The sequence below is a fragment of the Adelges cooleyi genome, unplaced genomic scaffold (genome assembly GCF_023614345.1).
Source record: "Adelges cooleyi isolate 19-005CV unplaced genomic scaffold, UGA_ACOO_1.1 ACOO_flye_CR_arks_rails_tigmint_CR_PRNA_23, whole genome shotgun sequence".
Taxonomy (NCBI): domain Eukaryota; kingdom Metazoa; phylum Arthropoda; class Insecta; order Hemiptera; family Adelgidae; genus Adelges; species Adelges cooleyi.
In genome coordinates this window covers 7,332,109-7,358,577 of record NW_026095893.1, presented here as the reverse complement: position 1 = coordinate 7,358,577, position 26,469 = coordinate 7,332,109, and the positions used below count along the sequence as shown (strand labels likewise).

The 26,469-nt window shown below is 29.9% G+C and overlaps 4 protein-coding genes across 9 annotated transcripts; 2 read left to right on the top strand and 2 right to left on the bottom strand.

The window, feature by feature from the left end:
• Positions 1-1,634: 1,634 nt before the first annotated feature.
• LOC126835534 (UDP-sugar transporter UST74c) lies at positions 1,635-3,801 on the top strand. Its single transcript, XM_050568194.1, has 3 exons — positions 1,635-2,008; positions 2,513-3,224; positions 3,283-3,801. Exons 2-3 carry the CDS (start codon positions 2,548-2,550, stop codon positions 3,590-3,592), a joined length of 987 nt encoding a protein of 328 aa, XP_050424151.1. The 5' UTR covers positions 1,635-2,008; positions 2,513-2,547; the 3' UTR covers positions 3,593-3,801.
• Positions 3,802-5,072: 1,271 nt separating this feature from the next.
• Positions 5,073-10,985, bottom strand: LOC126835772 (polyhomeotic-proximal chromatin protein-like). Of its 5 annotated transcripts, XM_050568576.1 has the most exons (10): positions 10,692-10,985; positions 9,402-9,755; positions 9,042-9,338; positions 8,832-8,972; positions 8,607-8,766; positions 7,800-8,271; positions 7,035-7,729; positions 6,778-6,965; positions 5,658-5,798; positions 5,074-5,600 (listed from the first exon to the last, which is right to left on the bottom strand). In XM_050568576.1, the coding sequence occupies exons 2-10, from the start codon at positions 9,732-9,734 to the stop codon at positions 5,376-5,378; spliced, it is 2,652 nt and encodes an 883-aa protein (XP_050424533.1). In that variant the 5' UTR covers positions 9,735-9,755; positions 10,692-10,985; the 3' UTR covers positions 5,074-5,375. The 5 variants fall into 5 exon arrangements, with proteins under 5 accessions (XP_050424535.1, XP_050424533.1, XP_050424530.1 ...); XM_050568578.1 differs by lacking the exon at positions 8,832-8,972 and having other exon boundaries at positions 5,073-5,600; positions 8,973-9,338; XM_050568573.1 differs by having other exon boundaries at positions 8,832-9,338.
• An 8,251-nt stretch (positions 10,986-19,236) lies between these two features.
• LOC126835769 (autophagy protein 5) lies at positions 19,237-21,486 on the top strand. 2 transcript variants are annotated; one of them, XM_050568569.1, is made up of 6 exons: positions 19,237-19,386; positions 19,566-19,651; positions 19,963-20,088; positions 20,799-20,923; positions 21,000-21,200; positions 21,263-21,486. In XM_050568569.1, exons 1-6 carry the CDS (start codon positions 19,354-19,356, stop codon positions 21,367-21,369), a joined length of 678 nt encoding a protein of 225 aa, XP_050424526.1. In that variant the 5' UTR covers positions 19,237-19,353; the 3' UTR covers positions 21,370-21,486. The 2 variants fall into 2 exon arrangements, with proteins under 2 accessions (XP_050424526.1, XP_050424525.1); XM_050568568.1 differs by having other exon boundaries at positions 19,237-19,502.
• Positions 21,487-21,504: 18 nt separating this feature from the next.
• On the bottom strand, positions 21,505-24,149 carry LOC126835768 (surfeit locus protein 6 homolog). The gene is made up of 4 exons (XM_050568567.1): positions 23,928-24,149; positions 23,159-23,194; positions 22,206-22,283; positions 21,505-22,127 (listed from the first exon to the last, which is right to left on the bottom strand). Exons 1-4 carry the CDS (start codon positions 24,046-24,048, stop codon positions 21,520-21,522), a joined length of 843 nt encoding a protein of 280 aa, XP_050424524.1. The 5' UTR covers positions 24,049-24,149; the 3' UTR covers positions 21,505-21,519.
• Between the last annotated feature and the right edge of the window lie 2,320 nt (positions 24,150-26,469).

Below are 26,469 nucleotides of genomic sequence, written 5' to 3'. Positions count from 1 at the left end.
GGAGTAGTTCTTAAAATATTACGCATTTCTTGTACAACAATAGTACTAAAAAATAATATTGAACAGAAATTGTATACATGACAGCAGTAGTCAAAGGGTTAAAATACTGGGTGATTCTTTTAACGCCCTACATTAGTTTACTCTTAAAATAATTGCAAATGTGTAGTGGTTATTTTTGAAAAACATTTTGATTATACTATATTACTATATAAAACAATATTTAAATTTTTATCTTTTTTAGTATTTTCTAGAGCTTTATCAACTTTTGAAACTTAAATGGTAACGTAAATATATTTTTAACTTTTTAAATTAACAATAATTTGCTGAAGATGAAGTGAAGCTAAATTTCTGTCGGCTCTTGGAATTTTTTGATTCCATTTATCAATCATATCCTACATAATAATAAAACTATATAACTGAGCAAATTGAAGTTGTACCCTATGTTTTATTGCATAATATATGTTGGAATTCCTAATTTAGATCTTACTCAACTCTACCTTTAAACTGTCCCTAACTTAACTATATACAATATTTAAAATTGCTATTAAATAGATTGCTGCATGTATTCAATAATTATTGTCAATTTTTACTAGTCTATACTTGATATTTGTTTTAACTTTCATTAAACTGACTCATTCATGTTTTAGTCTGGCTAAGAAATTGTTAAAAACTAACTACTAAATAGTATAAAGTTCTGTACGAATACCATGTCATAAGAATTAAACCCGAAGCATCCTAAATCATTATCGAGTTTACCAAATATTTGAGTTAGCATAATATCTGCGAAGGATGAAACATAGATGGATATTTTTTATTTTCATTTTTGTATGATTTAATATCATTGGGCAATCCAGTATTGCACCCAGGTACAAAACATTTGTTGGGCATTATTTGGTTAAAAAACGTAACTAAGTCTTAAGTCTAAAAAAATCTTAATTGAACAACGTGTGCAGCATTAATCGCGCTCAAAGGGATGATTTTCAAAACAAAAGCTCATGTTTTTTGAGACTTTATCGGGTATCCAACGCCATCTAGCGGAGAATTCAACTGGTGCGTTTTTTTCAATCAGTTAATCGGCAGAGTGTTAACACCTGCTAAATCCACCTTGGATACGAATTGTAGCCGACGGTCGGTCCGCCATTCTGGTGGGATATATGTGTGTTACCAATGCATATAATAACAAACACATATATATATGTGATTGTTATAAACCACAGATATATATAATAAACTAGATTGCTAACTAGCGATACGAATTGAAGCCGACGGTCCGTCATTCAGGTGGGATTTATGTGTGTTATCAATCCATATAATATATATATCTGTATATATTATTATATCAATATTATATATATATATATATATATATATATATATATATATATGTAATTGTTATAAACATATATTATTCTCGCGTGATAAGGTTCTAATTCCCACCGAAATGGCTGCTTCTATCTTCTCTATTGGTGGCACGTACAGCTAGCAATCTAGTTTATTATATATATCTATGATGCCGCCATATAATATTAAAAAAAAATGATGATATTTTATGTTGTTACCACGATGATGGTTACTTTACATGTGTTAACCTGTAATTTTTCTTATCTATTACATGCATTATCAGTTAATTTCGGCAAAGTACTTACAAGTACTAGTAGATAGTATTTAGTAATCACTAATCATAGTTAATAATTCATATTTATTATTTTATATATTTAGTCACATCTTGAGCCTTGACGGCTTGATTGATGTGTGGCTTCATTTCTGTAGTTTTAATTTTAAGAATAAAGTGTCAATGGTTATTTATACAAAATGTGTGCTGATATTATTACCTCTATATGGTCTATCACAATTAAATCAAATCGTACAATCGTTGGAATTAGAAACACAACCTAAAACGGAACAATAGGTATTTCTATAAAAGTCTTATTGTTGTAATCGACGTTGAAGTGCTATGATACATAAGAGTTAATATTTAATTTTTATCCAGTTTTAAAAAGAAACACAGGTAAGAACATTTATCCTATTAATTCTCAATCTTTTAATTTAACATCCTTAAAAACCAGAGTCTAATATACATTTTAAAATAAATTCAGTTATATATTTTTCTATTGCATTTGATCCAATATTATATTGAACATTAATTGTAGCTACTATCATTGTATTATTCAGTAAATTATTATTCAATATTAGCATCACTAACATCTTTTATCTATCTAGTTACTATACTGATTCCTTATTGTTTCTATTTTTATATATTTTGTATATTTAACTCATAAACATAATATTATATAATTTTATTTATATTTAGTGTTTACTTTTTAAATATTCTTAAACTTAAAAAATATATTTCCGAATAGTCAATATGCTTAAACTAAACACTTTGACGATAAGCAACTTATATTTGTAATACCCTAAAATTACATTGAAATTACAAAATAATAATATTTTAAATTTATTTATTAAACTGTTACTGTCATTTGCTAATTTATGTATGTAATTTTTTTTACAGTTAAATAGTCAAAATGAGTTAATGTATACATAACTATGGCTGAAACAAGAGAGGATGAATCTCTTGTTGATTCCTCAGTGATAACTTCATTTACAAAAATCAGTACAGCATTGTTTTATGCAGCGGCATCTATGCTAATCACTGTTGTAAATAAATCTGTACTTACTAGTTATGGATTTCCATCATTTCAATTCTTAGCTATCTGTCAAATGTTTATGACTGTAATTGTGTTGTTTATAGCCAAAAGTTTAGGAAAATTAAAATTTCCAGACATTAATAGATATACATTTATTGATACATTTCCAATGCCTTTAATATACTTAGGTAATATTGAATTTGGTTTAGGCGGCACTAAAGAACTGAGTTTGCCAATGTTTACCATGTTAAGACGTTTCTCTATTTTAATTACTATGTTAGGTGAATACTATTTACTCAGCATTAGACCAAAATTATCAGTAAAAATTTCTGTAGGTTTGATGGTATCTGGTGCTATAATAGCTTCCAGCAATGATTTAGGGTTTAATTTTCATGGTTACATATATGTATTATTCAGCGATGTGTTAACTGCCGCTAATGGAGTTTTCACTAAAAAGAAACTAAATTCAAAAAAAGAAATGGGAAAATATGGACTAATGTACTATTCATCATTATTTATGATGCCACCAGCATTAATACTTATGTATCTCTCTGGAGATTTGGAGAAAGTATATAGGTAATGTAACATAACCAGATTTATTTTTGTGTGTACTTATCATTTGTTGTATTTTCAGATATGGCTATTGGTTACATATCCCATTTTTAATACAAATGTTTGTATCATCTTTTATGGGTTTTATCTTAAACTACAGTATTATGTTGTGTACACAACATAATTCTGCATTAACAACTACTATTATTGGATGTCTTAAAAACATATTTGTTACTTATTTGGGCATGTTTATTGGTGGGGATTATGTGTACACTTTGAATAATTTTATTGGAATTAATATAAGTGTGATTGGTAGCCTTTTTTATACTTATGTCACGTTTAGACCATCCACCCCTGCTCAGATAAAAACACCTGGTACCATAAACGTGTAAGACTTGTACACTAAAATCCCCTATATTTAATATTTATTTTAATTGTTATCTGTATTTATTGTATGTACAATTCATACAAATTATATATTATGTTTATTATGTAATTTTATCAAATGTATACAAATAAATAATATAGTTAGCTACCTTTCTTATTTTTTTTAGATTTTAAATAATAAAAAATCAAAATTGTGAAAAGGCATTTTTTAATCAAAATAATGTCGGTCTTTTCAATAAATAAAATTTCTTAGCAAAATGTATTTTTAATTAATTTAATTTTAATGTCCTTTGTTTTTTTACTTGTGATATTAATAATTGTGTTATATTTTCATTCAAACAGGGTCGACTTCCTTAAGAGGGCGTCGCACCGGTGATTTTTCAGTGGCAAAAACATGTTTCTAAACTATGTATTGAGCGTTATACTTGGAATAATGAAAAAAACGCACCGTCTTGCCCTCCGGATTATTATTCACTATTAATTTTATAATGGGTACTTTTACTCTAAAAGCAAAATTAAGCGAGTTATTTTTAGTCTGCTTAAACATGTAGAGATGAAAAAACATTTTTAAATCGCTTTCAAGGATACTGTGATAGTCCAGAAAATAAATTAGCTACCAAAATAGAGTCCTAGTTATTGAACTAATAATTACACATCACAGTTTAATCTTTAAATTAAGATTTTGTAAAAAATTGCCTATACTTTACTCCTTAAAAATGGGCGGTGTGACGCCCTCTTAATGATTCTTCACATGTTTTTAACCATCATTAGTATGCAATCAATTCAATTCAACATAAATCCATATCTTTTCTTGTTATATGTAGAATATATTCACTTTTACTGGATTCTACATCCCTCTTTACTAATATCTTGATATTTTTACTATGTCATGCAAAAATATTGTCTATTAATTTTAACAACTTTGAGACAGTCAACACAAAAGAAATAGGTAGAATTATAATTATTTTTATTAAATATTTACTTTCCAATAACAACTCTGAAAACATTGATATTTTTTGCATTAATAGAATTAGTTAAAATCTTCAAAGATCACTTGGAATTTGCCATAAGTATAGAGTTATTCTAAAAATAGAAATTATAAAGAATTTTCGAAATGATAATAGTCTTAAGTCACTAAAGTTTTAGATATGTGTCATCAGTACTTTGCCTTAAATGGGGATAGTGACACCCTTACACTAGACGGTTACTTGCTTAAATGTAAATCTAGTAGCAGTAAGCGATAACACTGCTGCCTTGCACATTTGGCCCATCATGCTTTTTCAATGAAAAAATCATACTTAGTTTATAGTATAAAAACTAAATATATATATGGTTCCCAAATATTATAAATAAAGGCTGTATAATAAATTAATAATACTATGTAATAAAAAAAATTGTAATTTTACATTTTTCATTACATTGAAAAATAATAAAAATCTGTGAACACAAGTTAAAATCTATGATGCACAGTAATAAAATACAAAAACGCACTTAATGTTGATATAAAAAAAAGTTAAGTTTAAGAGTACAAATTTAAGAAAAAGTCGAAGACTAGGAAGAATCTCTTAAAAAATTGGAAATATTTATTAAATACTCATTAAAACTAGGTACTTAAAAATGACATGGTTACATTAAGTTTTCAAGCCAATTAAACAAGTAATTTAGGACAATTTCAGTAGCCTAGGATTTAAAAATAACACTCGTTCAGTGTCAATTAAATAAAAAAATTAAATTACATCAAATACAGTCACTAATTCACTTTAACAAGTGCACATAATACCAGTCTTTTTATTGGGCATTTGCAGGGGGCACAAGTTCTGGGTTTTCTGAACGCATCGAATCAAGCTTGGCGAAAATTTTTAATGCAGGCCCCAACTTCATAGACATATCTCGTATGAGATGATCTTCTTTGAGTAACATTAACGCTTGACCGTCAATCTCATGACTTTCAAAGTCTGCAGCTATTTCTTCACTTTCAGTTAGTTGACCAATAAATTTCCTAACATCTTTAACCTGGAAAACGTTCACATAAATAGTTGATTTTAAAGAAGACATAAAATAATAACATACAGTCCATGTTAGAGGATTTATAGATGACAATTCTGTTATCAAATCAGTCTTGTTTTCTGAATCATTTTGCATTCGGTTCGGTGGATCGACTGATGAACTTGTATTACTAGAATCGCCCACTGATCCAATACTTTCACACTCCTAGCAAAAAAATCAGCATTTTTTAAATTTAATTTGTTTTAACAATATTGTTAGTAAAATTATAATGAAGTCCAATCAAAATATATATTTAATAATTTACTTTTTTTTTTTAAATGGCCAAGCACTTTGTCTAGCTAAATTAAATAAAGGAAACAGTAGAAAATTAAGGGCTTAACTGTCCCAAATATTTCTTATATTCACTCTTGGTATGCAGAAAATAACAATTATTTTAAATTTTTTATAATACAAGAAAAAAGGTTAATTTAAAAATATAATTTTATGGCCAATAAATAAATACTTTAACCTATTAACGCCCGTAGCTATTTTTTTTCTAATTTTTGAGTCCCAAAAGGGACCACTGGGCGCTAATAGGTTAAACCATTAACGCTGGAATATTACAACTTTTTTTTTATTGTCGCAAATAGTGAAATTTCCACTAGACTTTTATTTTTTAAGAATATCTTTGCCATTGCCATATGACAGCGCATAATGCGTATGGGTTCTAAGGGAACCGTTTTATATGGCATAAATGAAAAAACATTGTAAGAACATAGGAGCATAATATTTATTATGAAAAAAATTATACTACTTAAGCAGTTGAATAGTTTTTCGTTAGAAAAAATAATAGAATATATTTATTATTTTTTCTATATGAGAATACTCCTTTAAGGTTACACATCAACTTTTGAAGGAAAAGCCCCCCAAGCCTAAGTAGTACACCATAATGTCTAGCCTTTCCCCTCTTTTAAATAGTGACTCAGCTACGCTTATCTAGAACTGCCATCAATTTCATACTATTTTGATTAAATATTTAAATACAAGCTACACATAACTAAACACACACAACATATACATTTGATAATTGTAAAGAATTAAAATATTTAAATGAAGCCTAAACCACAAAAAATAACACTGGTATGACATAACAAATACTTAAAATGAGCACATTTTTAGAACTAAATTAAAAAGCTCAACATACCCAATTTTTCCCATTCTTTTTATCCACTTGACCATTTTTCAAATTATTTTCAAACATTTTAGAGCATTCTTGAGAACAAAAACGTTTCGATTTCTTTTTTATCTTAAATTTCTGGAGTTCTTCATGTTTTCCACAATAATCACACTTGATATTCTCTTGAGAATTTATGTCCGATTTAGATTTTTTATCTAAAAAAAAAAAAAAAAAATTCAGTATCAACTATAATTTAAGAAACATAATAAAGTATCAGTTATTACTAGGAGGTTCATCATCTAGTTTGATGTTTTCTTTATCTTGAGTACTATTAGCCATATCAGCCAGAGTGCATGAACGGTTTACAGGGAATGGTTGATCTGCCTCTTGAATGACAAATCCTTCGATTACATGAGTTAATACTTGTGGCTTTACTAGAGCCTTAGGTAATCCCTTGTCCCTACTGTTATCCTCATTTGTTGTAACTGGCAATGTCACAGATGAACTTTCATGTACCTCAGATGCTGAGACATTAGTTGTTTCTTGTGATTGCATAGCATTCATTTTAGAAGATTCATCAGGTTTAATTGGAGGAGTCATAACAGGCGTCGATTGAACCTGAGGTAGAGCAGGAATTGGAGATTGTACTGAAGTATGAGGAGCACATGATACAACTGGTATTACAGGCCTGTCAAGTATAGTAATTTGTTGCTGGGGCTGACTACTGACAACGGCTTGACCTTGTTGCAACTGATGAATGTGAATTTTTTGTGGAGAATTCATAGACAACGGTTTAATTATTTGTTGTTGTTGATACGTAACTTGGGGTGACTGCATGCTCACAATTTGATGATTTGGAGATTGCATGCTTACTAACTTTATTTGTTGTTGAGCTTGCTGTTGTTGTAAATGCTGAACTTGCATTGTTTGTTGCTGCTGGATCTGAGGCACTATTTGTCCTGAGCTTGTTAAAATCATTCTGAAACACAAATAATATAATACTTTAGTAATTGTTGATAACTAAAGCAACAGTTTTATATTTTAATTACTTGTTAGCGTTAACAGTTTGTTGCGGGGACTGAGATTGAGAAGGTTTAGTTTGATTGGTTTGATTAGCAGCATCCGATTTGTGCGGAGCTATACTAAATCCTTGACGAATATTGGTTTTGGGTCTTACTTTAAGTTGTGATTTTTGCATTTGATTCAGATGTTGTGTACCAGTTGATGTTTGAGTTGAAATTGTAGCATTTGGACGAATTGTATGGCCTGATGGTAAAATTGAAAGTTGGCGGTTTGCTCCCATACCAGTAGGAGTGGCGACTACTTTGGGTTGTATATCAGCGCGTTGTGATTTTATTGCAGTGGTCGTTCCGGCACTTACCATTTGTCCTATATTTTGCATGACCCCACCACTCGTTTGCATCATTGTTTGGCCATGGTGTTGTTGGAGATGTTGAGGAGGAGGATTTTGTATAAACATAGGAGTTTGAACTTGTTGTTGGCCGTCTTGCTGTGGAGTACCTAAATAAATTTACACAGAGCGATAATTAAAAAAACAATAGTTATTTATTAAAAACACAGGTAGTACACTTAGTAATAAGTTATCAATTTACATTAACTTAAACAAGCGTATACAAAGACCACCAAATGTCTTATTGGGAAACAAAGTTAAGAGACCCCATTGGGCAATTTTATTTTCGGAACATTATTAATTGTTCTTGAATACCAATTACCCAAATATGTTATATTCACCACTATCATATTCCCTCCGAGTCATACAATATTAATACTTCATAACATAAACATTTTTCAACAAAGCACAATATTAATTATTTAACATAAAACAAAAAAATTACCTCTTATAAATATTGGATGATTTTGTGTTGTTAATAGTGCTTGAGGCTGAGGTGTGGCCCATGTAATTCCTTGGGGAAGAGAAGTGTTAAACTGCCAAGGTGAAAATTGCATAGGTTGAGCATTTTGTTGTACAGTTCTTCCAGTAGCACAACTTGTATACTGAAAACAAATTTTTTTTAATGAATATACCGCTATAACTAAACTAATATTTAATGAAAATGTACAGTTTGTTGCATTTCATTCTGCTTCATATTTGGCTGGCTACTAATCACTCCCAGTTGACCGATGACAAGTGTTTGATTAGTAGTTGTTGGTATAGCAGCGTAACCAGCAGGAAACGAAGTAGCTTGTCCCTGTGATAATACCTGTTTATGTGCATTAGATGTGGTGATCATCTGCTGAGATTGAAATTGCTTATTTGGAGCTGCTATCACCTGTATAGCACCAGAAGGTTGATGTTGCAACATGGCTCCAGGCATAATTAGCTGACCCTGAGCATTATACTGCAAAAATTGGGCTCCCTGTTGAATTAACTGAACTCTACCATGATTCCAATCATTGATTTGTTGAATTTGGGTTTGTTGTTGTTGTTGTTGTGGAGCTGGTGTTTGTCCTTGCATAGGATGTTGTTGTTGAACTTGACCCTGTTGTTGAGCTTGTATGTTTGTCATTTGTACTTGGCCTTGTTGCTGTTGTGGCTGGATAGTTGAAATTTGCATTTGTCCAGAAGTCTAGGCAAATTATAAAAATTAGTGATATACATCAAATAATTGAAAAATACTAGAGAAAATTACCTCAATAGACGACATTGATGCTGAGGAATGTGGAATGCCATTGGTTCCATCTGATGACATTTGCATCGTAATTGTTTGCTGACCATTGGCTACAGCAACTTGCTGTGTTTGTTGTTGCTGCTGTTGTTGAGATTGTTGTTGTTGCATGTCTACCTGATTTTGAGGCTGTTGGATCATAACTTGTATTTGCTGTGGTTGTTGCATTTGTTGCATTTGCTGGGTTTGCTGAGTTTGGCCTTGTTGCTGTTGATTTTGTTGTTGTTGCTGTTGTGTTTGTTGCATTTGTTGTACGTCTGTGGCGGCAGGCTGCTGTTGTGCCGACGCCTCACTCATTTTTAAACTCGCTCATAAAAACTGTAAAAGTGAAAATAATATTTTGTTATCATATATTAATAATATAATTATGATAAAAAAAAGTAACTGGCAATATGTACTAATAGTACAAATAAAAATGGAATATAATCCTTATATATATTTATATGTAAAAGATCAGACAAATTATATGTTCCGATTTTTTTGGTGAGGCCTTTGAATAATTTCCCAATTTTTTTTCACAGAGTAATTGAAAATACTGAGTTGTACTTGGGTTTACACTATTCGTTTAATATTAGACTTTAAATTTACTTTTATATATTTTTAGATAGGTTCTTTTAGTTGAATTAATTTCTATCAGTTCAGTTATACTTATCAATGCTGATTAATCATTTTTTAATACAACTTGGCCACTAGCTTAACTTAGAGAATTCACCAGAGGAACGAAAATAAAAAATTAAATTATTGATATCATTACCATAAATATTTCACACCAAAACATGCACTCTTGCAGGCAAAAAAAAAAAGAAATACTTAAGTAGTAATAACAAGATTTTAAACACTTGGCACAAGATGTTATGGAAAAGAACAAGAGAGGGGAACGAGACGGAGGCAATATCCCAGATACTGTACGTTGCATTTTACAACAAGAGGCTCATAACCACTACCTGCTGGGAGTTGTTTACGACCGCTTTCATTTCCATCGCATTAACATACAAAACACACACACGCACAAACGAAGATACGTTAACCTGTGGTATCGGATGACGGCATTACAAACGGAGTCTACGAAAACCTCGCAAGGGCGCAAAACGGAATACTAGCAGTGAACACCTAACAGCGTACTGCGTACAGACAACAACAACATAATAATAATAACAATAATACACAATCAATGGACCATAGCAGTTAGCACCGATGGCTGTTATCGATTATCATGTCGACAACGATCCAGCGGCACCACCGCTGTTCGCTCACCTTTGAGTACGCCGTCGGACTGGAAAAACAAATATGCGTTCGCGTCGCCACGGCCGGGTGGTGGAAAAATCGCAAGTGCACCGTATAAAAATGAATTAAAAAAAAAAAATAAAAACTGATCATTAATCAATTGTTGTTTATCCCAACGGCCGCGTTCCGAATGATAATTCTGATGTTGATATTATTATCAATACCGTACCATGCATACTATATTATTATACCATAAGTATAACGGTACGACATCGTTTGTGACGACTGACGACAGCGTATTCACGTATCCCATTTAGATATTATACTGTATACAGTCCACAGGACTGTCGCCGTTCGAATTCCCCCACTGCCGCCACTGATTTATGGGGTCGGCGCGTACGAGGACGGAGAGGGGGATGAATGGCCGGCGGGTTGGCGTTGGAAACGCAGCGCGGTCGCGTTTGCGCACACCTCTCCCCTCCCCTGGCTACGGTCGTCATCCGGACTGACCAATGGCGGCGGCGCACCAATAAAGGCACTTGCGCGCGTACGCCGGATTCTTTGGGTGTAAATTGTAATATAAGTAATAGCTCGAAACCCGGAGGGGCTGCGCTGCGCACGTCGTCTGACGACCACGGGCCAACGTAGAGCATACACAGAGGACATCGGGACAAAAGAACGCGCAGCATCCAGCATCACTTAACAGTAAACACTCAGTCCGTATTATATCGTATAATAATGATAGCAAAAACCCCAGCCGACAGTACAATACAATAATAATATCATGTTATAATATTGTCTCTGCGACAATTCCGTGAAGCGTTCTTTGTCAAATAAAACGCGTAAACGCATTTTTTGCATTACTCATCACCGTCCTATTAAAATTCTCGAACGAGGACATGCTGACCACCTTTTCCCATCGCGAATCTTTTATCTCATTGTCTAGCAGCCCGTTTATAATAAATATTATTAGATGCATAAAAAGGTTGTAAAATCGCGTTGAACGCATTATAAAACCAGTTTTTAAATATTAAAATAAACCCAGTTGTACTCGGAGGTTTATCTCTATATTTATATAGGTACACGATCTAAACGGGCGGGTTATATACATATTTTTTTATTTTTAGAAGTACCAAACGGTGTTGTTTTTAACGCACTCTGTATATGATTAAAGGAATACTTTAAAAACGGCGACCGCGCTGACTAAAGATGTGTTTATATATATATATATATATATATATATATATACACATACTTGACAATGCATGCAAACGTATGATATGCGCAACGCGCTGCACGACTGCGGAGTACGAGAGAAATGAGAATTGGCTGGCGACGGTAGTGGTTATAATATGATGGTAGGTATATAATGTGTATAGTAACTACGGCCGGCACTGATCTCATCCAATACACGCTTGGGAGGTGGAAAAGTTTTACGAACCCACCCACCGAAAACCAAACCAACCGACACGCGCACTCTATGTCATTTATCGTGTTTTGCATTATACCCACTTCAAGTATCCGCCGTGGTTTATCCAGCCCACAGACGCGTATATGTGTGTATGCTTATGTCATTTAAATTTTGTTTGTTGTTTGGCGACAGGAGGGCAAGGCATGAATGATGGGGCGCGTATGCCGTAACCTATATAATATTATGGAGTATAGAAAACTTAATCATGGTTGGAACAAATTTTTCAAAAATATACGTATAGATACATGTATAAATACCTACATTGTTTTTAAAATATTCTTAGGTACATATTTGTGTGGTTACAACGAAAAAAGCAACTTCAAAATAATACACCTACTTATGTCTTATAATACGATATAGGTACATATAATAAAACTTTTTCAGTCCCTGTGGCATTTGGAAGTAGTGTGGATATATTACTACTAGTGGGTACCTATTATACCAACATATATCAATTACCATAGGCGCAGATGCAATTTTTTAATTTGGGGAGAGAGTTGCAAAAATTGATCATACACAGACCCATGGCGGCATCGCCTACCCACATAATTCACCGCAAATGCTACTTTATACAGCCAAAATTTCAACCTTTCCCTTTATAATCGAGAAAAATACGTTAAAATGTGCATAATTTTCGACTTTCAAATTCGGAATAGTATATAAGCTAAATAGCTATAACTTAGTAAAAAATCATGAAATTAGTTATTTGGGTTACAACATATTCTTTAAAAAAATAAGTCTTGTCTATTTCCTATAAGTTATATGGAATTTTGTTTATATTAAGGTCTTTTAGGGGTGGTTTTTGGGTTCAGGATTTAAAATTTGATAGTTTTGTGTGATGTATGCAATTATAAAGTACAAACAATTTCAAACATTTGTTGACTGTTGTCAGTTTAAGGAAAAACTAAAAAAACGTACGAGTATAAATAATTAGATACCTACCTACGTATATTAATTTTTTTTTTACCTACTTTCTAAATTAAGTTTTTTTATTGAAGCGTATTTTTTGAAACTTATTTCTTGCTTTTAATTATAATAGCTAATATCTAAAGACCTGCTACTCCCCTACAAGGCTATGACCTATTCTATTTTTTTGCTCTTAATTCCATTTCTAAGGCTTGTTTCACACATACACGGTTTTCCGTATACACCGTAGATACGTGTCTACTATGTAACTTTGAACCGTGTGGACTCTAACAATACATACTAATAGTATTTTATCAAGTATACCCAAATTAACATATTTTGTCACCTCTTTTCACGGTAAAACATTAATAGTCAACTGTTGTGACTTGTGTAACCATAACCATAGATATACAATTTATCTTCATCGAAATTTTCCTATTCATTATTATTTATTAGTACCTATGTCCTATCTGCAAGGGGTGGACACTCAAAATTTAACAAGGTGGATAAATTTATCACTAAAAAATGTAGAGACTATCTTCTTATTTATCAATTAGTAGGTACAATGTTATTTCTACACGTTAGATGTGTATAGATATAATTTTAGGATAAATGAGAAATAGCATAGCGGCCTCCATCCGAAAATCATTGTTTACATTAAGTGTCCTCTCTGATTTAATCTACTCTGTGGTATGTATAATGTATTCCTGGAATTCAGAACTAAAAATACATCTCTACTTCTGTTTGTAAGTATATGAAAGGATATGCTGTAAATCATTTTCAGTATCTAGCAAAATTTGCTTTATGGAAAACTGTGGGAATGGCGTGCATATAAACTAAAATATATTATGTAAACATAATTTTACTTAAATCAAAATGATTATTTTTTTTGCTCGGTATAAAAATATACTAGCTATAATTTTACTGTTAATTTTTCGATACTTAATTTCCCAGTTTTAAAGTATAATTTCTTTAAACCAATGCATGGTATTCCCCAAGAAGTCGGTAATGTCACGCACCACTTGGCAAATGATTTACCTAAACAATATTAATTATATATTTTAAAACTGGCTAATTAATTATTAAATTATTAACATTCATCTTATAGCCAGTATATTTCAGTGCGGCGGCTCGTGGTGCACAAAATAATAACTAACAAGCATTTACAATGATGTAACATGTTTTTACTGGTTTAAAATAATGTATCTTATTAATAATATGTAAGTAATTTATCATAACTTAATTATAATTAAAATTAAAATTTTTAGTTAAATATTTGTTTTATATGTAAAGTTGAGTCTTCTCTCTTTAGATTCAGCAAAAACGTCTATAACTTTATTATTAAAATCAGGAATATTCATAACGAAGTTATGAATATTCCTAAAAATATACTATATTTTTATACAAACAAAAAAATAATCATCACGATTTAAGTAAAATTATGTTTACACTTTACAGTACCTATACATATTAGGTTATATACACGTCATTCCCTCAGTCTCCCCTACTCTTATTAAAAATCACGTGCATGCCATTGCCCATTAGCCAACTAAATGCATGTTATTATCCCGTTAAACTTTTTCAAAAAATACAACTATAGTGAGGATTCAAAATATATACCAACATCATATGACTATATGTATTAAAATTAAACCTGAGATGGTGATCAACTAAATTATATGTGTTACAATTAAAAATAATGTAACACAATTTAACTTATCACGTTAAGCAAAACCAATTGTCAGTAGCAATTATACCGTTTTTTACGTTTGAGCTTGTATCTCAGAAAATATATTTTATTTTATTAATATTTTATCAGTGTTAAAATTATTTGGCAGTTGATAAGATTTATTTATTATCTAATCGTTTTTATCTAGTAACATGAACAATATCATAGTCAGATTATGAGAATTGGCAATGTGTTAGAGCCTAGTATTGCCCGATGCGCGACATTCCCCCAGTTTCTCCTATTTATTGCTTTTATATTAGTTTAATAATTGTGACATCCGTTGACAAGGAGCTCTTATTTTTATTGTTATTTTATTTTAATGGGTATAAACTCTAAAAGTATGTATAATAAACTTAAAACTGGTATGGCGATCGTTGCACAATACGAGTAACAAAAAAGCACCGACAAATTATGAGGTAATTAACAAGCTTTAGAATTTAAATAGGCTAGAATGTTTAGTAACAGATTTCTGATTTTACAATAATTATTATAACATATAAAATACACATGGTGCTTATAAATGCTAAAAGCGAATCAATTACAAACAGATCTGTGATGAATGATATAAAAAGTGGGGTTAGACTTAGTGGAACGAGCTGGAACAGGAAAATTTAGAAATTCCGGTCAATCGTTATTATTTTTTAAGAATATTATACAGAAAAATTAAATCTAGTTTATTTCTTCGCTTTTTAAAAAAGTTAAGATTTAAAGATCAAGGATTGGACTGTAGGAGGAATGAGGTGCTCTAGACATGTTGCAATTAAAACAAAGGAAGCGTATAAACGCATATACTAGACAATTTCCAATACCTTCTAGTTTTTATAGTTTAGTTAAGGCGAAAGTTTGATAGAAAATTACGTATGGGGCTAAAACACCGATTTTTGATTTAGCAATTAATAAATTAGTTCGATTTATTAGAAAAACTATAAAATAGTAAAAATATAAATGTTTTTTGAACTTGCTTAAGCTGATAAGCGATAACCTTACTGAAGAGTAGTTTTTGTTTTTGTGTTCTAGATTTAGTGATAAAAAGTCATTTGTATCTGTAGGTAAGCGGTGTTTATTACGGCAACAATTTTCCTGTGGACCTATTTACTCGATTAGCACCTCTATAGGCCGTGATCGTGTACGATTGATACTAGTTGGTGGATCAAAAGTAGAAAGAGTCAACTTCATTACTCCTAAAATTGGTACAAACCAAAAAAAAAACATGACTGGTCAATTTTTTTTTATAAACGATTTTTATTTAGGTACAAAGTTGTCAGCATCCACAACAATTGTTCACAATGGTGATTTGTATTGCCTTATAATGTAAGATATGTTGAATGTATGATTAAATCTATGCGATGGTATTTTGTAATATATTCAATGCTAAGAAATTTAATTTTTTTACTAGCGAAATTGCGCCCTTGTAGATAAGTAGGACTGATTTACAAAAAAAACACCTATTTTATATACTTCACACAGAGTTCAAAATGTAAATGTAAATTGTGTATATTTCCAATAAGTGTAAATCGTACCACTTACCACTGATGTTAGAATAATTTCTCCTTCACCAAACTTTTACCAAATGTTCTACTCACTTATAAGTAAGTATTGCATGAATTTGAAAAAATTTTCGTTCAGTCACATTTGTGTTGTGGGTCATTAAAGTAAGTAGTTTTCGGCGAAATACACACGTTTGGAGCCATAAATTAATAGCAAAAAGAAACTAGGTAGCTTAGGGGAGAATGGGGGAATACCAGTCAGTGGGTAATACCGGTCAATGGCATACCTCTTAAAATATGATAGCTAAAATTTAGGTGAGCACATAATTTGATAACTGTTGCTACCAGAATCTAATACCAGATGTTTCAAAATAATAAAGAACTTATTTCCCACCAAAAATTTTTTTTTATCACTTCTGTTGTAATATTTTTCCAAAACAAAACTCATTTCAAATTAAGAATTTCTAATTTTTTACTATGTTGACTGTATCTAATATATCACAAACTGGCAAGAATTGCATTTATTTGCTCATAATATACCTAAATATTACAGCTTTTAAGTAAATACATGTATTTTAAAAAAAATCTGATAGGGGTAATACTAGTCAAAACTGATAGAGTAATAATGGTCTAACATAACTTATGTAATCTTACCTAACTAATATTTCCATTAAATATACAATGTCTTTGAACAATATCATTGTATAATAAATCTGTACTGATAACATGATATTTTGATCATAATTTGTATGTTTTTTAGGAACTTTAATTTTTCCCTATCATTTTACAATTTACATGTGTTTTGGTAACTGATATTACCCCGCTATATGGGTAATGGCGGTCAATTGAAGGGGTCCGTGCAAAAACGAGACAACTCCAATTTTGGCCGTTTCCAAATAAGAAAAATTTGACGAGTATATCTGTGTAAGGACGAGACAAATCCGACCACCGGTATAGGAAATATAATGGAACTGGAGCTGTCTGGTTTTTTTTTTCCATTGAAAAACCAGATAGCTCCGGAGTTATCTGGTTTTTGCGCCGAATGTTGTCTACACTAAAATCAGTTGTCTTAAAGTAAGAATAAATAATATTAATAATTTTTTGATAAAAAAAAAAAATTGAAATAATAAATACAAAGTTCGGGTCAAAAAACAAGATAGCTCCAACAATTTTGGGTTAATTTTAGCTCACATCTCAAATCAAAAACCTTAATCAAATCACGTACTACGTCATCTTTTTCATCATGGTCTAATATATATTAATTGATATTACCATTAGTTTTACCTTAAACTCAATATTTTTAAAATAGTTTTTTTGTTTCTTGAAAAGTTTAAAAAAATGGAGTTGTCTCGTTTTTGCACGGACCCCTTCAATTGCACTTTAAAAAAAAAAAATTTTACTTAATTTTAAAAATCTGAAACACACACATAACACCTAACAAGTTTATAGTTCGATTTCAAGAGAGAACGGAATTTCTGGACTTATAGTTCCAAAAATATTTCTAGTGGCCGCAATTCCCCCACCTTCCCCTATGTCCTACCTAATCAGTTCCTATATTAATTATAGAGGAATTTGGGGTATTTAAGTTGTTATCATTATTATTTGAATTAGAGTATACAAAATATGCAATATATATATATATATATATATATATATATATATATACACAGTCTGACCTGAATACTGGCTGGTGGTGTTTGGATCAGACCGGAGTCGAGCGGTGCGCACACAGAGATAACCGGTGATAACCGTAGGCGAATTAAGGTACACAAATAATGATAAAGAAGTCCGTATGGTATGCGTAGGTGCGTGATGGTAAATCTCGACTCAAGAGCATAACAATAGTATGTAACGCGAATGTCATCTCAGTGTGTCAGCGCTCCCTACCTAATTAGGTAATTAGTGATGTGTCAATAGGTTCGGGGCGCGAAGTAACGGTCGGGTGAAATGTGACCGTTACAATAAGGTGTAATTTATTTTTCGTCAAGATATTATTAGGGGGTAGTATTTAAATAAAATTATAAAATGTCACGTGCCTAATCAAAATATATGATTTTGAAGTTGCTAATTTAAATTTTAGTATAGGTTTTAAAATGTACTCTAATAGTCTAATTTAAGGGTAGGAGAGGTACATTTTTATATGAATTGTAAAGTACCAAATAGACCTATCAAAAGGAAAAATATATATTTTAATGACACTGAATTCAACTATAAGATCAAATTTTTAACCCATTCAACATAATGATTATCTAAGGGTTATTTTATATTTAGAGATTCAATTACAAATGTTTTTGCATTTGAAAATAATATTTCATTGTAAATCTTATACATTACCTATTTGATATCAATGATCCCAAAGCCATTATGATGGCGTCCGACATATAATTTTAAATGTTAAATTAACAAATGTCTATAATATAGTGTATACAATATAAATTTTACAATTTTAAATTATACAATATGGGTTAAAGCATTAGGTAGCATACGCAACAAGCGTTAAGAAAACATTTTAAGCAAAAAGTAATGACCAATCAGTGACCTGCATTATATACATATGAAAGGCACAGGGGATTGGGGAAGAAGGGTAGTAGTCTAATCGACGATTTTTCAGGAGAGCAAAAACAAAGTTAGTTTGCGAGTACAAATCTGTATGTCAACCGTTTCCAAAGCGCAAAGTTGGCCCCACTATAACCTCTCTTCTACCAAATTGATTTCGACACTTAATAGTAGCCCCATTGTACCATTGATTGGTGTCATTATCAAGAAATTGAAAAAATAGACTAATACCTTTTTCCCCATTGTGCCCTTCATATAATAATTACATATTTACTACAAAAATATAAATTATAATCTCTTGATAGTAGGTCTATCCGTCTATGCACTGTGCAGTGACAGGGCCCCACTGACGGGCGACGGCTGACTGACTGGATAAAACACCAATACGTTGATAACAAATATTTTATGATAAATTGATAACACAATCAATATTTATAACAAAAACTATTATAATGTATTTTAATATTTAATTAACAAATTTAAAAAGAAAATGTACTTAAATTTAAATTTTAGATAATTTGTTTTAAATCCACCCAATGGCAAATGATACGGAAATCCTTCAGAACTTGTGGAATGGTAAGTTAGCTGTATGTTTTCAACTAGACGAACAAGAAATTCATGGTATTCAAAATCCTGAACCCATCTACTTAATGGTACCTAGAATGAGTTATTTTCCACTAGTGTGTGACAAAGTAAGACAATTGAAATTTATTTACTCTTTTATATGACACTTGTAATTTCATTTTTTTATTTAGGTTAAGAAACATTTTGTCAAACATGTAGACCCCGAAAAACAAGAAATGGAAATGTGGTTAGATTTTAATAACACTGCATTAAAATGGTAAGAGAAATACATTTTAATACCCCTAGAAATGGGTGGACAAAGTCCAATGGACAAATTAAGAGCAGCCCTAAATTTAAAAAATGGCTATTTTATTTATTACAGTACCTCCCTGTACCAGGTCTGGTTTATATTATATTTAGGTCTGAATATAATATAAATAACCTTAAGTGGAAGCGATCTAATCGGCAAAATTGTTCCTCAGCTCAGACAACCCTATCTCTTGTTCTCTTCATAAAAAGTTCTTGATCGATATTGTGAAATTTTAGAACATTTGATTTAACTTTTAAAATTATTCGCCATTTTTTCAGGAACTATCCTATAGGTGTACTTTATGATCTCTTTACTTTTAAAGACAAACAAGCAGAATTACCATGGCAAGTTACAGTTCATTTTGATAATTTCCCAGAAGATCAACTGATTCGATGTTCTTGCAGGTAACATAAATTTATATAATATTTACAAGTATAAGGTGTCAACTTCAGTTAAATGAGTATTGCCATTTGTTATCATTACTACTAGGTTAATATTTTATTACTAATGTTGCATCTTTGTCACATAAAGGTCTAAGTAAGTCTTTTAATTAGGAAGGCAAGAGCTGAAATCTCAAGCTTTTTTGGTTTTTACTTGTACCTGAGTAATTGGACATATCATTGTCATGAAAAACCCATCCTTAAATTTACTCATTAGTTCTATCCATGATTATAAGTTACCATCCACATCTATTACATGAATAAATCAGGCAACTGCCTTTTAAGAAACCATGGTCGTCGTATAAACAACATTGATGCCACTGAACTCAATTTCATAAATATTCTAAAGATAATAACATACCAACAAATGTTAATGCAATAAAAGAGGGAAATTGATTAGCAGAAACCTCAGACAAATTACAATAAAGACTATATCACATTCAAACAATTTTGATATAATTTATAACATGACAGTTCTTCGAAGTGATGTATTTCTTTTCTAAGAAAGACATTATTTAAAATAAGTTTGTTGGTTATAACTTATAAGTAACTATTTTATTACAAATCTCACAAGCAGCAACATAAGAATCAGTAAAAAAATGATAAAACATTTTAGCCAGGGATAATTAATATATTTTATTGTTTAATTTTCAAATAGGTGTGTATTTTTTTAGAGAAGTAGTCGAGTCAAATTTTATGTCTTCAATGAAAGAAGCGGATATGTTAAAGCATAAGAGTCAAGTTTTTTCAACTATGCAGCGCCACCAACATAACCAATTATGGACCGGACTGTTAAATGGTAGTAATTACAAAAATGATTATGTAGCTTCTGAAATATTAATTTGACAACATATAAATATACATACTTTCTATAGATAAATTTGAACAGTTTTGGTCAGAAAATAAAAAACTCATGGAGCCTACTGATGGTGCATGTTTTAAATATATACCAGTACATTTTTACCATTCAGGTTCTTTAGTCATGACCCAATCGTTAGTTAAGCCGCTTACTGATGAAGGAAATTATGTAACATTAGAAGAACTTATTAAAATTACCTATCCATCACTGGAAAAAGGTAAGTCTAATGTTATAATTCACTTATCATTCTGAACTTGCAGATTTTAATATAAATTTCAGTCGATATTTTCACACATGGGATACATATTCCGAATGATACACCAATACAGTGGATGAGCGAGCACATGAGTTACCTTGATAATTTCCTACATTTAATTATAGTTTAAGGTGTTATCTGTAAAAAAAGAAATACACTTTTGCCAAAATAATTAAAACTGTAAAATTTGATACGTTTTTGTAATATATTTATAATAAATATATGTATAGTATGATTACTGTTTTTATACATTTTAAAATAATTTTTTTAAATTTTATTATTAATTTACACCAGGAACAAACCGGCCTTTTTTTATTGCTTTCTTTTTAATTTTTTCTTTTTTGTCTTGTTTTCTTTTTAATAGATTATTTGTACGCTTATCTTGTCTTTCTTTTTTAGTATTTTCAACTATATTTTTTCTTTCTTCCCATTTAGTTTTACTAACTTTCTTTTGTCTATCCTTTCTGGCAATGGTTTTCTTTAATAGGTCAACATTATCTTTTACTTTTGTTCCTTCAGCTTTGGCCAAAAGATTCTTCCACGAGTCATGTTCTTTTAGTTTTTGAGCTTTGGCCGTTTCACCAGATTTTTCTAACTCTTCATATAATTGTTGTTTGGATTTTATCTCTTCTAGAGCTTGTTTTGCATTTGTATTAATGACAGCAGGTACACTAGTAGTTTCCGCCCCCAAGAAATTTATTTTGTTAAATACTAATTTTGCTTTTCCGTTTTTAACTCCATTTACTTTTTGAGTTTTTTCAGCAGATTTCTCCACTTCATCAGTAGATTTTTTTTCTCCTTTAATTTTTTCATGAATTTTTTTCTTTCGTTTTATCTTGTTTTGAAGCTTATTTTTTATTATTTTTCCTCTATAAGTGTATTTTTTTTCTGAAAATACAAAAAAAAAAATAAGATGATTATGAAAAATAGCAAATAAAAAAAAGTTGTATTGAAGTCAAACAAAACCTCGTATTGCTGCAAGTCTGGTGTGTAGTTCATCTAAACTTTGTGCTCTGTGTATTTCGTCACTGGCTAATATTGGTTCTAGAAATTATTAAAATAAATATTTACTTGAAAACTACAGTTAAAATTTGAATTTTTATAGTTAATAATTCATCAGCCTCCGGGTAAAAATGAGTTCATTTTTGCCAAAAATAGGGTTATGTCACCGTAAAATTCAAATTTTAATAAATAGGTATAAGAGGTTATCTCATTGCAACTTTTAAACTAACCCTTTTTACCTGGAGGCTGTCGATTTTTGTAATTCTAGGTTGCTATGTGTAAGTCAAACAGGTATTTGAAAGTATTTTCTTTACATTTTTAATTACGATATATGGGTAATAATGCCAATAATTATTGTATTCACCCAAATACTAAAATCACATTTTTAGCACACTATGTCATTATATTGCTATTAATGATATTTGTATTTTTAGTATAACAGATTTTCATCAAAGTGTTAATTTGAAAGTGATTTTACCACATTCAGTTGTAATAATTTATTTAGACCTATGACTTCATCTCCTCAATATTTGCTCTGTCCCCATTATGCACCAACCGGAAACCAAACTTTACTGGCTTTTTTATTTTTATGATACTTCTAAATAGGATGTATAAGTTTGAGGCATTTATAAAACCTACTCACACACACATTTAAATGACCCTTCTTTGATTACATTTTATTTTAAATAACCGAGTTTGATTCACACAACACCGTGAAATGGAATTTATCCAACCACATCATGCAATGTCTGCTTGTTTTGGCGGGCCTAAGGAATTAAAATAAATGTGGAAAATGTATACTTGGCCATAGGCCCTTTCAAGTGTTTTTACATAAATTAATATAATATAGTTTTTTTTATAAAAATAGATAAAATAAAAACCATGTCAACAAATTATGAAAACTTTTAATAACTTACTTCGAACTTTTATACTACAATCACTGTCTTCTGAATCTATAACACATAAAACAAAACATAAATTTTGTTTAAAGTTCATTTTTTTTGACATTTTTTATTTATATTTTTAATGTTTAACAATAAGTGTGTAAGGTATTATAAAAAGTAACTAACATTCTGTAATAAATTATTTTTTTAGAGTTTAAAAGCCTTATGTTTGTTGAAAACATTATTACAATAACCTAGATTGAAATAAGCTAGTCAAGTTTAAAAATGTAGAAACTAAAAGTTAAAAAGACCAACATTAAAAACTCTTTAGAAAAGTAAATATCAATATAATAGAAATATTTTTTGTGTAGACCTGTAAAATAGGAGCCAAATCTTAATAGTACTTACTGTATTTGCTTTAGGTCAACATTTCAATTGTACTTTAAATTTTAAATAGAAGAAAATGATAAAAAATTCATGGTTTTAATTATATTGTACTATTATAAAATTGATGACTTAGCACACAGATGTTACGATTGCACTTTTTGGCAAATGGTATTGATTAATGTAAAGGTAGAAAGAGGTTCCTAATAGCCACCTGCATTGTGTACAAATAATAGAAGACAGACTCAAACTCCATTCTTGAATATTTTTAAAAATGTTGTTTTAACATATCTGTACTATGCAATTGACAAAAAACATTGAGCAATTAATTATTCAAAATTGATTTTATTAGCAGTAGATAATTAACTTAAATATTTACTCTAAAAAAAAAAAAATTCAAAATGCACATGTTTTTTACCTGAATCTTCTACTCGCACAGGCAATTTCACTTGACTCAACACAGTACTAACAAACTCAAATTCTTTATTAAAAATATCTTTTACGTCTTCTTGTTTTAAGGAAGTCATAATGAGATGCATTTAAGAAAAAATCGTCAATAATTTTTAAGCTACGAATAACAAAACAAAAATTAAAATTTATTAAATTTAAAATGTGATTGTAAAATCTAACACATTATATTGATCATTATCAAATCTCAAATATCAACATATCTTTTTATCACCACTCTCGCCAACGTAAATTTGAGCCAAAGACCATATATAACTATAATATTGTAGATTTTCTTATACATTTTAATGGAGATAACACAGTTACCACGAATGTTGCGTGCTACGAATGACAATTGCTTCGACGACAATAGACACGAATACATTAGTAAATGTTACTGCGAAATTATGTTGCTATTTTTTTTTGCCGAGATTTACAGTTACATACTTACATCGAAGTACAATTTTTAATTACTGCTTCAAATTACATTTACCTTAATATGACTTATCAAAAAATCTTGATGTTATGATTTCGCTATTTTATAATTTATAGTAAAACTAAGTTTACTTAAACTCGGATTAAATTTGATTGATAAATTCAGAATTATTTTAATCTTAAACCGAGATTAGATCTACGACATTTTAACCGCCGATTGTTAAAATTGGTTTTAACACTATGTTTTTTTAATAATAACAATAATATACAATATACAATTTATAATAGTAATAAATTTACGCTATTGAGGTAATTTACAATTTGTTAAAATTAGTTTTATACAATAATATGTTTAAATATGTACAACAATATGCATTAAACTTAAAAAATAATTTACCAATTACAATTACAATTATAGAGAAAAAGAAAATAAGTATGAATAAGTACACTTGTAGTGTTAATAAAGGACCACGTATAAAACATATAAATAATAAAAAACCTAAGTTGAAATTGTTTATTGAGAGCACTCGACTAATTAAAATTTCAAAAAGTCAACATTTTTTATTGAATTACGCGAATTTGGTTTACTGGAGCGAGAAAAATCGTAGGAAGGTACATTAATATTCATTACACGAAACCAATCTTAATTTTTCAGGACAGTCTATTATATTTGTATAATTGATGATATAGGTATTTATTTATATGATATATTTTTGAATATATCATAAAAATTCCTTTTACACGAAAAAGGTGTAGTTTTAAAATGCTGTCAACATAGTATTTTACAGTCGATTCAACAATTAGCTTTGTTTTTTTAAAACTTTAAAAAGTAAACAGTATAGGAATCGTTTCTGGATCAATTGAATTTTGTCGATTTTTATAGAATTGATAGGGAGACTATATTATAATTTATAATAAGAGCATATTCGAGGACTGACCAAACCAAATTTTAGTAGGTTTAATGTATGTGATTTATGCGTTTTATATTGTTAACACTTTTACACAGGGACGGATTTATGGGAGGGGGCTCGCGTGGGACAATCCTTAGGGCCCCACACAATTATATTAATGTGAGGCCTCCACAAAATAAGTACGTTGTAATAATCTCTTGGTGCAGTACAACGTTCATTACTTAGTAGTAAGTTTCATCTCAAATTTTGGAATAATTGAATATTATTACATAATGTTTATTTTGGATGTTGCGGTTAAACGGTAACCGACAAATCGCAATGTGATCCTCCAGCACAATATTTTATCAAGTATGGAAAAAAAAATGTTCCCGAGCCTAGTCCGACACTGGTTTAAAATTAAATAAACGTTTTATAAATCATGACCCGGGCTTATGCTTTTGAAATTTACTATATAAATCATAGACCATGGATTAAACATTTAATGTTTTATAAATATAATACATATTATACGAAAATACAGTTGTAATATATTATGTTAAATAATAATAATATTATTAACTTAAATGAACTTTGTGTTAATCGTTATCAATAAAAGTATTTTTAAAAATTTAAAAGGGTACAAATAAAAAGTATATTTAATTTATTATTAGCTCAGTATTAATTTATAACGTCGGAAATTATTAATTGGTAAAACATGAAGTTTACACGATTACACGGCAAAGAAGATATATATATATATATATATATATATATTATATATATTATTTATATAATATAGCTATTTATCTAGCTTAAGAACATTGGACGTTTGATCATCTAACAATTTAAAGTGGAATAGTTGATTTAAAAATAGACGCAGCCATATTTAAACTAGTAAATGATTTTGTAAATTAATTTATGGTTTTAGAATAATTGGTTGTAAGTGGTAAGTGGAAATAATTGGTTTTTAAGATAACAGTCAGTAATGACACAATAAATAATATAATATTAATTGGTTCCCAATAATTAATCATTTGAATTAACTTGAGAATAAATTGTACTATGTGCATAAAATCATAAAAAGGTAGCTAATAAAATAATAAAACATTCTAGAATTCAAAGCAATTTAATTTTTTCACTCAAAAAATGCACAAACATGTTAATTTTTAAAGGCAATACTATAAATGA